Source organism: Sebastes umbrosus, chromosome 1, assembly GCF_015220745.1.
Source record: "Sebastes umbrosus isolate fSebUmb1 chromosome 1, fSebUmb1.pri, whole genome shotgun sequence".
In the NCBI taxonomy this organism is placed as follows: domain Eukaryota; kingdom Metazoa; phylum Chordata; class Actinopteri; order Perciformes; family Sebastidae; genus Sebastes; species Sebastes umbrosus.
In genome coordinates this window covers 37248952-37264989 of record NC_051269.1, presented here as the reverse complement: position 1 = coordinate 37264989, position 16038 = coordinate 37248952, and the positions used below count along the sequence as shown (strand labels likewise).

The following is a 16038-nucleotide window of genomic DNA, read 5'->3' as shown; positions in this document are numbered from 1 at the left end:
TTTCTCTTTAAACTGCATTTTCAAATAGAATTTTAAATTCCATTATTTATTAATTAATTAATGTATTTTTTAAATGATGTACTTATTGACTGTTTTATGGTGTTTTTGTAAATCCCTTTTTAATTTGAAGTATTTATTGATGGATTAATATTTCATTTGTAAATTCTTTTCATAATTCACCTTTTTATTGCCCATTAAAATGTCAAATAATGAAAAACTTTGTAATTTTTTCCATTTATTTTTAGATTAATAAGTGAATTTGTATACACATTTATTAATACCTATTTTTATTGTAAAATTAATAAATTAATTTGTAAACACATTTATTAATGCCTATTTTTATTGTACAATTAGTTATTAATCAACTAATAAAGAACACAAATATGTTTTTAGAATAAATTTGATGATAATTCTAGCTAAATGTTTTATTCATCAATGTATATTTAGCAACAATAAACCTTGTTTTTAGTATTTTTGTGAAGGATGTTAAACTTTATGTAAAACTAATTTCTAATTCAACTAACAAAAAGGCTATTTAGACAATTAATTTCTGTTGTTCCATAATATATATTTTTTCGTTCAATGTTTTTTTTTTGTTACTGTTTTAATTATATACTGTCACCTTTTGTAATTTTATTAATAAATCATTTTAAAGGAATATTTCCTAATAAAACTTCAGGATGTATGTATGTAGATTTTGAAAATATAGGACTCTTACTTGTAATGGAGTATTTTTTACATTATGATATTACTACCTTTATTTAATAAAAGATCCTAATACTGCTTCCACCACTCTGCCTCAGTGTATCACATCTCTTCTCTAGTATTTATATACGTTCCTTTACAGGATGTTTCTTCAACCACTGTCTTTGTGTACACTGTTAGTGCATCACACTGTATGGGCTTTATAAAAGCCTAAATATATTATTATTAATAGGCAATTATATCCAAGTTCTCTACATTATAATACTTAGCAGAGAGTAATATTAAAAAACAATCAAAGCAAAGCAGCTTTTCTTCTGACAGAAGAACATTAGATCTAAAAATGAGAATGGATGAATCCTTCATTAGCTTCTCGCAATAAACCTGCTTTCATCAGCTTTGTTTGATCAACGGGATGATTCATCAATGCAATAAAGTGGCTGATATTTACCGAATGAGTCAATTGCAGTCAGAGTCAGAAGATAATCAGAGAACCGGAGTCAAGAGTGTTTAAATAGAAATTTGTATTTACATCAATATCAACAACAGAAAAAATCTGTAATATACATCCTGTAAGATGACAGCTTATCTTACCTCCAGACAAAGAAAAACAAAAACAAACCAAATGATCTCTTGCATCTTTTTTGCACTTCATTCAAACTCTACAAAGTTCCTTTTTCCTGAAGTAACAAAATCTGGACATACAATGACGTTGTTTCCTGAAAGATAGAAGAGATATTGATATGTCTTGAAGTGGATTTCATTCCATTGGTATTTCTCTTTCACAGCAAAACATGCTTCGTTTGTTTGTTTGTTTTCTGGATGTAGAAACGTTCTGCTGCGGGGGTTTCCAGTCCTCTTCGCACTGCACCGACAGCCTCCCGCTGTGGAACAACGTATAGCTCCTTACGCTTTACAGTACAAAACCATCAAATGCTTTTACAGATCCATGATATGTACCCATTTACCATCAGACTAATATAACGCATATCATTAAAAATGTACACCAGAAATCTCAGAAACTATACAGAGATGTGGAAAAATATCTTTGGATTGCGCACGTTGAAAAGGTAGATTCAGCGAGTTGAGAATAACAGTCAAAAAGAAGATGGTGTGAATAAAAATACACTCGACAGACAGAGCTGGTGAGGAGGGGGAGAACACTGCAAGGACCGGGCTTGTTGTTGGTACACTGAGGAGGGCGTGTTCCCGTCCTCACTGTACTGCAGATAAAACCCGTACAGCTCACACACGACCCAACAAAATCATTTTATGTAATCGACTGACAAAATTCATTTCCAATAAAATCTCTGACAGCGTGAAAGCTCAAACCTTCAACTCATCAGATACTCGTCACAAGTAAAACTGCTCGCTAAAACATGGAATACATGAGGAAAATCTTAAAAAATACAGCATTCAGAAAATGACAAACAAGGGAAGGAAACCCCAAACACACCTGCAATATTTGCAAGGGCATAAAAAAAAAGCAAATCAACCAAATCAGTATTGACCTATGGGACACAAAAATACAACCAGGTCTCATACTTTGTGCAATAATGGGCCTTTAAAAAGCATGTCTGATATATTTTGTAGAATATTTACAATTCATATTCACAGAGGACATTTGAGACATCTAATACTGCAGTACCATTTGTTTGCTTATAACAGGTGTTACGATGCTCAGTTACAGTCTAAAGCATAGAGGCGTAGAGAGTTATTGCTCCGATCTGCATAACATAGTTTTAACTGTGCTTTTTAGCTTCCGACGACTTCAAGAATGAGGCGCATCCAAAGGATAAGAAAGAAAAAGAAGAAACCCATCGTTGTGAAGGCATTGAATCTCTAGTAAGGCTGTAATGATGAAGAAATATTGCATCAATCTTTGTTCCACACAGAAGCTTCCAGGTAAAGTGCAGCCACAGCTAGTTGTACCATAGTCCCGTTCTGCAGCCTGGCCCGCGACGCTGAATACTGCCCGACAGCCTCCAGGTCGTTCGCGTGAACGCACCCGCATACACTGGTGTTTTGTGTTTGTGCATCACCTTAACAGGGTAACAGTGTGTGAGGCTTCAGTTGTCCTTGTAGCCCACTTCCTCCAGGATCAGCGGTGTGTTGTGCCGTCACGTTTTATGCTGGAGGACTCCTACTATGTGTGCGTGTGTGTGTGTGTGTGTGTGTGTAGGTCCAGCTCTTCTCGGGGCTCAGACCGCTCTGCCACAGCTGAAAGGCTACAGATTCTGCTTTCAGCCGCACGTCTTCAGCAATACTTCTGCAGAGAGAAAAAAACAGTGAGATGTGCAATCTCTCCTACGCTTTTTTTTTTTTTTTTTTTTTTACATGTCTGTGATATCTCAACTGTGTTTTAAAATATCAGCTGACCCTTGTGTAAAGGCCCAGACACACCAAGCCGACGGTCGGCCATTGGTCAATTTTGGGCTGTCTGTGAGCGTCTGTCGGCCTAGGTTTTGCAGTGTGTCCCGCACCGTCGGCTCTATTCTGCCCATGTCGTTTTTTTTTTTTGGCTGATTCAGCATGTTGAAACGGTGGTGGACCCCGTCGGTGAGAGAAATCACTCCGATTGGCTATTCAGCTTAAACGAATCAGTGCACGAGAAGAGAAACGGAAGTGAGGAAGGCAAACTCATTTTTTGTCTTCATCTCATCTGATCATTCCAGTACACTGATATTTTCACAACGACATTGCCGTCTGGAATGAAGCTAAGTGGTGAGTGAGAGTGGTGTGAAAATGGTCGGCAAACGGCGCTTTATTTAATTTTCGTGTCATAACAACGGCTTGTATATCTGCAGTCCTCGGTCTTCCTGTTTCCCTTTTGAATGACGAATACAGACTACAGCGACCTGATGGAGTGGAGAGTTATTTCATCTCATGCAGGCGCAGAACGTACGTGGTAGTTGACTGTTTGCTGTAGTCTTTGCGGTGTGCTTGAGTGCATTTTTGGCCAAGACAAAGGCGACGAAACAGTCAACTTTCATCGCCGCTAGTTCTTTGATGTTGGTTAGGTGTGTCTGGGCCTTAAGACTGTGTCAATGTATTACATACCTGATCAGGTCCCATTGGCATTCTGCCCATTCCCATGGGGTTCATGCCCATCTGGCCCTGCATCTGGCCCTGCCTCTGTCCTGGCATTTGGCCCATCTGACCCGCACTGGGTGCCCCACTGACCGGCCCTGGTCCACCCATGGAGTTGTTCATCATCATGTGTGCAAACTGGCCCTGGTTGCCCTGCTGGGGAAACTGTTGCTGGGGGTATGTGCTGGAAAGACAGAAAAATAAAAATATGTTTATGTTTTATAGAATTATCACAAAAGGAAAATCTTTTTTGAGTATGGTGCTAAAATGGTGATAATTAACTACAAACACTAAAGACTCTAAATAATTTAGCTCAGGGAAGACTGACGCTACATACCTGTTGCGTGGCATGCTGCCCTGTGGCCAGCCTTTCATGTCTCCAGACGTGTACATGGGCCCTCCCTGTGGATTGACCTGCATCCCTGGCATCATGGCGTTCTGAGGAGGACCTCCCATTCGTCCTGGCATCATGTTTGCTGGTGGGCTGCTACCTGGAGCCATGAATGATGGGTCCCCCTGCTGGTTCATCCCTGTAAGTACAACAACAACAACAACTTGAGTGTGAAACTTGAATGTCCAAGAGGAAATAATAGAGAGCTCTGTCTCAGTTAACTCACCATAGTTACCTCCATAGTTGAAGCCCTGCTGTCCAGGCTGGTTCATGGGGGGGCCTCCGATGGGGCTGTCCATGCCTCCTGGTGCGGTGACATTTGGAGGAGGGCTGAAGCCTCTTGCTGCTGCAGCCTGCCCTTGACCCTGCTGCTGCTGCTGCTGCATCAGCATCATCATCCGCTGCCTCCTGATCTGTATGGTCATCATCTCCCGGCTGCGCTGAGCCATCATCTGAGCGTTCAGGTAACCAGGCTGCAGACAAACATCAATACTTTGACTTTAAATCTACAAATGGTGACCGGTCTGATGTTATTAAATGAAGTGTGAATGCACACTACATTAGAAGTGCCGCCTACATACCTGTCCGGCCATGTTTGCAGGTTGCATGCCAGGTTGCATGCCAGGTTGCATGCCAGGTTGCATGCCAGGCTGCATACCAGGCTGCATACCAGGCTGCATACCAGGCTGCATACCAGCTTGCATGCCAGGCTGCATGCTTGAATGCATTGCAGGGTTCCCTCCGGGGGCATGTTCCATCTTCATGACTTGTCGGGTCTGGTTCATAAACTGCCAGATAAAACAAGATAAAGACAGTTAAAATATGCCAGTTTGTTTATTTTTGTTCACTATTTACGTCCAAGCCCCCCAAAGCAAACCTTCGTAGTGGTGGTACTACAACTTCCGTGTCACGTGATGCCATTGGGCCCAAAAATACTTTTTCCCATAGACTTACATTGGGGAAGAGACGTCCGTAAATCAGCAGATCATTTGAGGTAAGTCAACTACGAACACTGTAATAGCCCTTATTTAAATCCTTAGGTCCTAAAAGTTGTAATAAGTACCGAGGGCTGGGAGGCGGGGTTAAAGGAAACGCTACTGTGCCTGCTCTATGGGCCCAATGGATGAGGAAGATCGCCGGAAGAGCCGGGTACTTTATGACTCGGCAGGCGAGCCATTTTGGCTTCCTGCGCCACTGAGCAACTGTCATAGGAATGAACGGGCGCCCGCCTACAAGGGTATCCACATCTCTTTATACATCCATGAAGAAGCCACCAACTTCTCCTCAGACACGAGTTGACCTGCTGAATCTTTAATATAACAATATATTAATATATAACAATATCTGTGTCATCACCTGTTGTCCTTGCAGTCTCTGCTGCAACTGCAGTCGGAGAGGCTTGGTGGCAGTCATCATGCGAGGTCGCATCATGTTTGCGCGGGGGTTGCCCATACCCGTCATGCCGGGGTAGCCCCCCGTCTGGCCCACTTGATTCATCATGGGGCTGAAGCCTCCAGGAGACTGGCCTTGCATCGTGTTGCCACCATAACCGGGCTGCATGCCCATAGAGGAGGGCCCGGGGGGCCCAGGGTAGCCTTGGCTGTATATGGGTTTTTGGTCCATGCCTAAGGAGGAGTCCGGCCCTGGGAAAGGCTCTGATTGCGGGCGCCGGACCTGGCCTCGAACCTGGACCTGCTGGTGGCCTTCAGGTCCATGGTTCTGGGGTACAAAGAGGTTGCATGTCATGCTAGTTTGGACAAGTAAACTGCAATATCAACACAAAGCTAGCTACAGAAAACAACTGCATAAGAACCACAAGTATCACATCAGGCTTACAGAAGACCTGCACAACGAGAAGCTACAAAACATTGGGAGCTTAGTAACATTTAGTGCAAGCTAACATTAAGTTTAGCACCGAGACCCCACATTCAAATAACATTGAGCCACAAGCTGTGTATGTCATATAATCTAACGGACTACTATGCATTTAAAATTTGCATTGCACTTATGAATCCATATTTTATATCACAATCAATCACATTACAATCAATCACTTTATAAATTAGAATTACTTTTAGAAGAACTGAAGTTCGTTACCAGTTCCTGTTAACAGAATGAGTATATGCAAATGTATAATGTAGTGAGTCCTGTACCTGGCCCACTATTTCAGGGATGCCTAGGGCTCGGTCTATCTCCTGCAGAGCAATGACATCAGTGGTATTGAGCAGAGAGTCCAGCTGGTCGAGAAGTGCCCGTTCATCACTCGGGCCCTCGCTGTTGACCAGGGGCCCCAGCAGCTCCTCCAGCGGGTGCCCAAACTGGTCCCTAAGACAACAGATGACACCGAAAATGTTAAATCACTTCAAGAAAAGGAGACTGCAATCACCGACACTATTAACACCAGCTCCTGAATTCAGTTTAAAGGTATATTTCACCCACACAATGCCTCCATGGTGAATGGAGAATCAAATAACGAAGATAAGTGAAATCCAAGGGGGCAGTTTGAACGTGGCCTCCATTTACTTCACTATATCAGGAGACTTTTCTGATTCTCCGATTACCACGGAGGCATGCAAGAAAAACAAAGTTTTATTCAAGAATTCAATTTTGTGGGGGAAATATTCCTTTAAAGGGATAGTTTGGATGTTTTGAAGTGGGGTTGTATGAGGTATGACGCTGTCATTTATGATCTCTTCAAAGCCACCAGACTCCTTTGACAAAAACAGCAATTTACCTCACAGAACACAGGAGTTGCTGGTCTACGAGTCTGGTGGCTTTGAAGAGAGCATAGATATAACAGCTTCAGTTCCTGCTCAGAAAGGGCTGTCTGATGGCAAGGTAAAGCGGTGAAAATATAATATAGTGTCCACTTTAACGTTTTGTTGCTGCCCCCGTCCACAGCAGTACATAGCCTTTGCTCCTGTGCCGGTCCTCCTGTCTGTTTCTCCAAACTGGGGGTGTGACAACCACTATCTACTGTAGGTAATATGGATAAGTACCGCATACACCCCTACTTCAAAACATCCAAACTATCCCTTTAAGGTCTTGAATGGCAAAGATTCAGATAGATAGGGTTGGGACCAGTGCAAAAGGTTTACCTGTTTGTGTTAGTCTGTGGTCTGTCCATTCCCAAAGGAGAGACTGGCCAGGAGGGGGACCGAGGTGAGGGCTCACCAAACGGGCTCATACCCATATTGGCTTCATTGGTACCTGCAGAGGTGAATATGGGTAGTGTATGATCAATATAGAGTGGAAACAGTGAGTCACATTATCCACAGAAAATGATTCCAATTCCTCTATCATATTACGTACGAGCACCAAACATTCACTCGTTACAGATTCACACACAACTTGTGACATACCCATATCCATGAGCTGCTGCTGCAGCATAGACCTGTTTTTTCCGGGTACACTGTTGGACCGGTTGATCATGGGTCCTCCCATTGGACCAGAGCGACCCATGCCAGGGTGTCCTGGTCCGGCCACAGGGCTGCCACTGGACCTCGACATCCCCCAGTCCCCTGGCGCTGACATGGGAGGCCGCTGAGGCATTCCCATTCCTCTGCCCATAGCTCCTGATCAACACAAAGACCATAAACATTCATCAGTAAGATTAGAAGCATATGGAATACTGGACCCTAAGCTTCAGTTTATCTAAAAAATGAAAACAAAAAATAAAAAAATAAGTGTTTAAGTTACTTGTTGGATTGCCCCGTGGTGGACACACACCCATGCCCCCTGGAAAGCCATTGGGAACGGGCCCAGGTCGGATCGGAGCATCCATCTTCTCTTGTTTGACCAGCGTGGGACAGGGGACATTCCTTCTCCCGGCTAGCCCAACTCCTACTACTCCCTCTCCTCCACCCATGGGCTTGGCCTCCATGGACATGGCTCTTTGATAGGCACTACGCTGAGCTGGGGGCATGGGGCCTCTCTCCCCATCTGAAACACACACAATACAAGAGGTTATGATTGCATACCTTCATACTTTTAGGTTGTACGATTAAGAAAAGGAAGCATCTCCAGTGTGATACTTCATGCAAGATTTTAAAAAGTATCTGACATGCAATGTGCCAAGGCTGCTATGGCTGTAGTATCTTGGCTATGCATACTCTTCTGTGTTTTTCCACATTAAGGGGAGACACTGCAGGTTAAACATCATCATCGTCATTTTTTGTATTACAAGTTTTCTGAAATTGCATATTTGAATATGCACATGGCCATTATCTAATTTTGGTAAATTTAGGAGAAATCTACAGACGCAAATAAACAAAGCGTATAAATAAACACCTAAATTTGTATTTTGGATGTTTTCTTTCAACTAGTCTGAAAGAAGATATGGAAGCAAAATAGCTCAAAATCTCAAAACTTACAAGTGCATGAAAAAACAATGTTTATGCCAGTAGTGTCTTGCCTTAAGCAAGAACCTTTTAGCTGTTAGATTTGATCAAGATACTCAAATAGACTCAAATGACTGACTTACCAAGTAAACTGTCAGGCATATTTCCCTGTTTGTTTCCCACTTCCTTCCCTGCTCTGGAGTCTGGTTCAGGGAAGAAGCTAGAGCTGTTCCTTGGGACACCCAGAATGGTCTCCAGGGTCTCCGCCTGAACCGTCAAGACACAACAATGATTAGACAACAATATTTCTAACTGCATCTAACAAACTGTAATTCTGGGTAAAAGCCTTACCTCATCAGATGGCTCCAACTTGACCTTCCCATCCATGCAGTGGGGGTCAGAGCTGGTAACCCCTGGCCCCTGAGCTCCTCTCCCCTCCAGCTCCTCCAGCTTTGGCTTGATATCACCACCTTCTTTAGAGTCGTCCTTATTGAGGAGGTAGTGGAGGAGGGCGTGGGGCTTCTCCTTCTTGGGGCTGTGCTGCTCCTGCTTTGATTCAGACCCCCTAACCCCTCCAGTGGCTGCAGCACCAGGCTCTGGTGCCCCTGAATCCAGGCTGCTCTTCCCAGTGGCCTCGGCTGTGATGCGAGCCACCTCGTCGGGAGTGTTCCCGTTTTGCAAGAGCTTGTGGAGGATCTTGTGCTTCTCCTGCAGTGACTGACTTGTTAAATGTCCTGGGCCGCCAGAGGAGGACACGGCGCCTTGATTCCCGCCCGTAGAGGAGGACACTCCTGTTGAGGAGGGGCTGGTGACGCCGGCTGTTCCGTCTTTAGCCTCGGGCGTGGAGCCGGGCCCGGAGCTCGGCGTGTGATTAGGGGGCACCAGCTCATCCGTAGGGGAGGTGAGGAGCTGCAGGAGCTTCTTGTGGCTCTTGGTGTCAGGGCCCCGTCGGTTGGGTTCTCCCCCGGCCGGACCCACCTCTCTGCTGGCCTGGCTGTCTGGCTTGTCAGGAGGGCCCTCGCTGGTGGGGGTGCGTGGATGCTGCAGAGACTGCTGCTCTCCTCCAGCCCCCGAGCGAGCTGCCCGGGCTCTTGGAGTCGGAGTAAGCTGGGAGGCCTGGTTTACAGGGTCCCCCTGCAGCCTGGTTGGTGGAGTTGATGCTCGGGGAGCTGTCAGGCTTGTGAGGGGGAGGAGAGGTGAGGGGGGAGGGCATCGGATTGCCCACTCCCTCACTGATGGCTTGGAGGGCATTCAAGGAGATGCTGGAGAAGGTGGTCCCTCCTCCTCCGCCGCCTCCAGAGTTACCAGGGTGACTGGAGCTCATGGGAGAGTTCATACCTGACAAGGACACAACCAGAGACATGCCATCAATCCAAGTTAATAACACACAATGTAAGTTAAGAAGTTTTGATTTTCTACATCTAATTAACCCTTTAATCACTAAGAAAAAAACATCAAATATGCACTGTTCTTATGATAACAATAGGTTAGTATACAAACATACTGTATGTCAATGAGGACTATATATGGTCTTAGATTTTGGATATTGTAAAATGGGTAATATAGCATAAGTGTCTTTTCCTGGTTTAATAGGCTGCATTACAGTGAAGTGATGTTATTTTCTGGACTTACCAGACTGTTCTATTATTTGCCTTTACATACTTAGTCATTATATCCACATTACTAATGATTATTTATCAAAAATCTCATTGAGTAAATGTTTTGTTAAAGCACCAATGGTCAAGTCTACAATAACGTCGCAATCGATATCAGGGAATTCAAAAAAATCAAATCAAAAGTAAAAAATATTGTGATATTTGATTTTCTCCATATCGCCCAGCCCTAATTACCAGAACTAGTATTATTTCCATGTATTTATTCTAGATATTTACCATATTTAAAGTAGGCTACTTTTTAGCATCTCAGAAATGGTAAAAAATCTTGTTTTTAGACTTTAGATACATTTTTGTAAGCATATATATAATGGAATAACATTAAATGTATCATATTAACAACAATGAATAATCAAAAGTTTTTTTCATTTAGTACAAAATAGTAAATTTACTACCTTTACTACCTTAACCATATCAGGACAACTGCACCGTTTGGTAGAGCATGTTTTTAGAAGATTATTTGACCCTTATTAGGCATTTCATTTTATGAAATTCTGTTCAGTAAGACCTCTGAAACTATGTCAAAAAATTATGTCTACCTTTGAAAATTAGACCAGAGTCTTCATGTCTGAAGTATTTTTTTTTGTTGCTAATTTTCTGTAAGAAAAGAACTAAAAAGGAATGCTATTTAAAGACACGGCAACATCTAGTGGATATTTTAGCATAACATACCTAAACTGAGTGGTAGAGATGGCTCTATCAGGTTGAGTTAAGTTAAACACATTTTCCAATAAAAATATGGTGATTCAAAATGTGCTCTACCAAATGGTCGAGCAGAACATTAAAGGGTTAACGAGAGATCTACAAAAGTTTGCTTCATACCTCCGGGAGAAAAGGGGCTGGCACCCATCTTGGGGCTTCCTCGGACTCTGGGTGAACCCATGACGTTGTGTGGGGGGCCATTTATCCCTGGACTGGCCTGGGGCGGGCTGGTCATTCCCATCCCGTACCCTCCACCTCCAGGTCCACCTCCACTTCCGTGGAACTGACCCATCTGATGATGTTGGTGCTGCTGCTGCTGCTGCTGCTGCTGCTGCTGTTGCTGCTGCTGCTGCTGCTGATGCTGCTGCTGCTGATGCTGCTGCTGCTGCTGCTGCTGCAGCTGATGCTGCTGCTGCTGATGCATGCCATGGTGGCCTATCTGATTCATGGGCCCCATTTGGTTCATGGAGTTCATTGGGGAGTTCGTTGGATGCATGGAATTCATCTGATTCATCTGGTTCATTTGACCCATGTTGTTCATCTGATGCATGGAGTTCATTTGATTCATCTGATGCATGGGATTCATCTGGTTCATGGGATTGATGCGGTTGCCCCCGGTGTATGGAGGCACTCCTCTTTGTGGCATGTTGCCCTGCTCTGCCATGCCGTAGCCCCTGTTCATGCCCATGCCCCCTCCTGGGCCCACGTTCATCTGTTGGTTGGGGTTGTTCACGCCTATGTTCTGAGGCCTCATACCTCCGCCCTGGTTTCCACGATAACTATTCTGCTCCCTACAAAAATTTAAGACAGAACAAAATTTAAGCACATACAACACAATGAGAGGAGAAATCATTCTTGCTAGTTGCAATTGTTAAAGCATTTGCACCTTTGTAGCAAGTGTGTGGAGAGGAACGAGTGCGGTTCATTGGTGCTGGGATTCCTGCAGAGGTCGCTCCTGGTCTGGGCTGTGACGGGGGTGCCATCAGAGAGCGAGAAGCGGTAGAGTGGGGTCTCCGCGTGGCCAGTACGGAAAGCTAGAGCAGAAATAAAGGAGAATTAAAACCCCTAAAAATAGCTGCGCATACTAACAACATAAAAAAGAAAACTAAAGCTAATAAACAGCTGCGGGGACTTGAGCTGAATTTCCATACAGTTGATATATTCTTATTGTTCTGTACTGTGAGTGCTGCGATGCAATCACAACCAAGGTTATAATAGTTTTTAATTCTTAATAAGTTTGTTTTATTTTAGTTTTGACTTATTGATTTCATTTTAGTTTAGATTAATTTGTTTTCAGAGTGCGTTTGCTAGTTTTAGTTTGGTCTCAGATTTTCAGAAAGGTTTAGTTTTAGTTTTAGTTTTACAGTAGTTTTTGTTTAGGTCAGGTATCTATCTAGCTACATATACATACCAAATACATGGTTGGAGAACTGTGCAGGAATGGTCATAATATTTAATGTTTAATCTTTACTTTAACATTTTTACTCTAGTTTAGTTTACTTATTTTTGTTTTAGTTTCAGTTTTAGTTTACTATAATAACCCTGGTCACAACACTATTACAACACTACATTACTACAACACTACACCTATTGTCGCTAATACTGGTAAAAAATAAAACTGTCATGTAGCTTCCAGTAATACCTGTCTGACAGCTTTTAATGTGAAGCTGACTGAATTAACACGCCAATTACAGCTGTGATAGTTAAGCAAAGAAGATCGCAGGCAGCCGTCTCCGAGTCGCAAAGACTCACATTCTGACATTATACAGCACTAAACTAAGTTACAACGGTACTAAACATTTAATGCAGAGATTTTAAAAAAATGTGTTCTATTTCTACCATCCGATAAAGTCAAGAGGGTTACTCATTGTGTCTTACAAATCCGGTTATATCTCCTGTTGAGCTGGAGATGACTCATTAATGCTTTGAGCCTCTTATTCATCTAGCAAGGGCCGTGTCCCACATACCAAACATTTTAATGAGGTGACTTGTGTTCTGCTGCATTCCTAGTATACTTTTGTTAATGACGCCTTCTTGACGGAGCTGAAACCTGCCCTCCTAATGCCTATAATAACGTCTCCAACCGGCCCTCCTAATGCCTATAATAATGGCTCTCATTCTACGTAATCCATTCACATGCAAAACGAGTGCGGAAATAAAGTTGCTATTGTTATTATTATACACCTGCTAATGTAGCACCAGATATGCAAATGCTACGCTATTTGTGGTAGCGACTTAGTGATGGTGACAAGAGAGGTGCAGTTATATACCGTCTTGATAATGCCGTTTGTAGGACCACGGTTGTCCCTCACTTCGATGGAGGAACATCTGCATGCAGCGCCTCACCAGGTCTTCCCAGCCTGGACGCATGGTGGTGCTGAGAGAGGTTTGCTGCTCAATTTCAATCAGCTTACCTGTAAAAGAAGATGCATCATTGGGATTACACAAAGGATAATGGCTACTGGTGAATTTCAGATGTATTGTGTATGACTAAGTCTATCAAGAATCGACAGTGTACATCTCTAAATATCTAGAATGACATGGCTTGAAAGGTCACATTGTCATATCAGTACAAGTGGGGAATTTAACACAACATTTATAACCTACCCTAGTTTGACTAAGGCCTTTGTAAGCTGGTGTGTCGTAACTTCGGTATTTTTCAACCTGGACCATATTTTCCCATGTTTTGTGTCTAACTGACAAATGGGGACATTTTCTGAAATGTAGACAGCAGCTGCTCACAGGCACCGTCACCTACGTCCAGTAACAGTGTTTGTTTTTGCCATGACAGGCTCTGATTGTTATTATAAGTGTCCGACATTATTGAAAGAGTCTCGCTGAAGGAGAAGTCTCATTCTGAAATCTGGCGAGGTGACGTGTTGCTGGAAGACAACGATGGAATAGTGGAATACATCCATGGTGGAAACGCGAGTGGCAGCCGGGCAGTGTTTGTTGTGTTTGAGTACAGAAAGCGTAGCTTAGTGTTATCTAAAAGATTTTCAATGTCATGGCTGCATATTTAGCTGATTTCAGCAATGGGGATGAGGTTTTTGAATATGATGTACGTCCGTATTTATTTGAGCCAGAGTATACGGATATTCAGATTTCACATCGAGACACTTTCAGTGAATGTAACGTTACATTGACGCGGCTCACTCCCCCTCGCAGCTCCTTTCACAGCTGCCGGTTACAGTATAATCCCTCAATACTGGACCAATTTCAAGAATTGTTGCCCCCATTAGTTACTTAGAAACAAAAACATGGAAAAATAGGGTCCAGGTTGAAAAATATCGAAGTTACCCTTTAATACATGTTGATAAAGTACTTGCATCTATTAGATATAACATAGTGGAAACTTACCAGTCAGTTCATGGCGTGTGCTGAACCTCTCTGTCCTCTCTACTGCAATGATGCGTCGTGCCACACAGATCATACATGACTGCAAATCTAAAAGTAAAGAGACGACACAACGTTAAATCCTCATTCGACTACGCTCTGGAAACTGGACATTCATAATCTTGTGGGTATAGATATATTTGCAACATTTCAGGACAAATTGACCAATAAATACAGTACAAGGCAGAGATACACACTACGTGTAAGCCAAGGGTACGAGTCCTACTTTGTAGCTGCTAGTTAAATCATATCCTCTGCATGAATAAATGTATGTGTTGTCACATGTTTAACTGTTGTATTTTCCCATTGTTTTAATCTGAAAATTAAAACAAATATATATATATATATATATATATTTTAGCAATGACTTTTACCTTCTCCCTCCTCCATCATGGCCCGGGGCTGAGTGAGGGCAAAACACTGCATGGTCTCATAGCGTTGGCCTCCAGGCCTCTCTTCTGACAACCCATGACCCTGACCATGAACAAAGTTCACCAGCATACGACAGTTGAAGGTGTGGCTCTTCTGCCGAGGTGCCTCTCCACCCCACGATGCTCCATTTGGTGCTGTGAAGAGAAACAGGTAATGGGTAAGAGCATTCAGAGGTTCAGGTGTTCAATCATTTAAGTAAGTGAGTCTTCGTGATCTTGAATGTGTTTGCGCTAGGGCTGTCCACATTGGAGAAAAATTACATTAAAAAAAAGCAAATAGGTTCGAACTATTTGAATACCTAGCGTCCATCTGTCCATCAGGTGCACAGCTGATCGGTATGTGGTTTGTTTACTATTTGAATATATATTCAAATTAAGAATATTCCTTGACAGCCCTAGTTTGCGCCCCCACATGTATATAAACTTCTGTCTCACCGTTAGACTTGGGTAGATTCTTGTGAAACTCCTCCCTGTCCTCGTCATGGATGATGTTGTACACGCTGGTGTTGATGAGCTCCTCCTGCTTGTACTGCAGGTACTGCGTCACGTTGTCGGACACAAACACGATGTTGCCCTCCCGGTTGACCACAAAGAGAAAGCCGTCCAAGGCCTGAGAACAGCAGGGAGGAAGATTTATCAATGAAAATATCAACTTTATATTCACCTTATTTGGTTACGATTTCCTATAAACCAGCTGAGACATTTCTATCAACTAAAAGTGACAGCAAACCACTGGTCCAGCATATGGAGCGACAGCTAATTAGTGTTGTTTTTTTGCCCCCCAGTGATTGTCCCCACGCTGACCTGTAGGAGCAGCGGTCCCAGATGGTCCTTGTCAATGACCCCTTGACCAGTGGAAGACACATCCGCCTTCTGGACATCGTCATCACTGCAAGAGCTCTTTCCTGAGGATGGATGAAACATATTACACAACTGATGAAGACAATTGTCATTTTACAACAGCTATCTATGCCTTTAAATTCTTTATTTTGTACTTTACATATTGTAAATCATTTTCATTGTGTAACTCAGGCAACACTTGGTGCCAGTGACCTTAACTTTGAGAAGTGCACATGACCTGCATGTTTTTTCAGTCAGTCACAGTATAATAGATGTTATTTCATAGTATTTTCCCAGATCATACTGTTTGTCAGAATTTCAGGACAACCATACTACATTGTAATCATCATATATAACATATCTAATAGAGAAACATAACGGTAAATAAAACAATAAAAAAAAAAAAATTACAGGGGACTTTTGAAGAAGCAAACTATAAGAAATACATACATTAACGTCTTATATGTTATAAC

General features: G+C 42.8%; 2 protein-coding genes across 2 annotated transcripts in view; both read right to left on the bottom strand.

The window, feature by feature from the left end:
* LOC119492355 (inositol hexakisphosphate kinase 2-like) overlaps positions 1–16038 on the bottom strand; it is a 1011171-nt gene that overhangs the window by 180870 nt on the left and 814263 nt on the right. The window lies entirely within an intron of this gene.
* The window catches only part of LOC119488782 (nuclear receptor coactivator 3-like), a 41953-nt gene continuing 27124 nt past the window's right edge, over positions 1210–16038 (bottom strand). Inside the window, 20 exon segments of the mRNA XM_037770721.1 lie at positions 1210–2971; positions 3763–3976; positions 4130–4322; positions 4410–4656; positions 4765–4971; positions 5540–5902; positions 6337–6508; positions 7282–7393; positions 7546–7758; positions 7883–8125; positions 8667–8790; positions 8875–9597; positions 9599–9861; positions 11019–11689; positions 11785–11932; positions 13169–13312; positions 14259–14345; positions 14669–14860; positions 15161–15335; positions 15530–15630. Coding sequence (XP_037626649.1) covers positions 2960–2971; positions 3763–3976; positions 4130–4322; positions 4410–4656; positions 4765–4971; positions 5540–5902; positions 6337–6508; positions 7282–7393; positions 7546–7758; positions 7883–8125; positions 8667–8790; positions 8875–9597; positions 9599–9861; positions 11019–11689; positions 11785–11932; positions 13169–13312; positions 14259–14345; positions 14669–14860; positions 15161–15335; positions 15530–15630 — 4604 coding nt within the window. The 3' untranslated portion in view covers positions 1210–2959.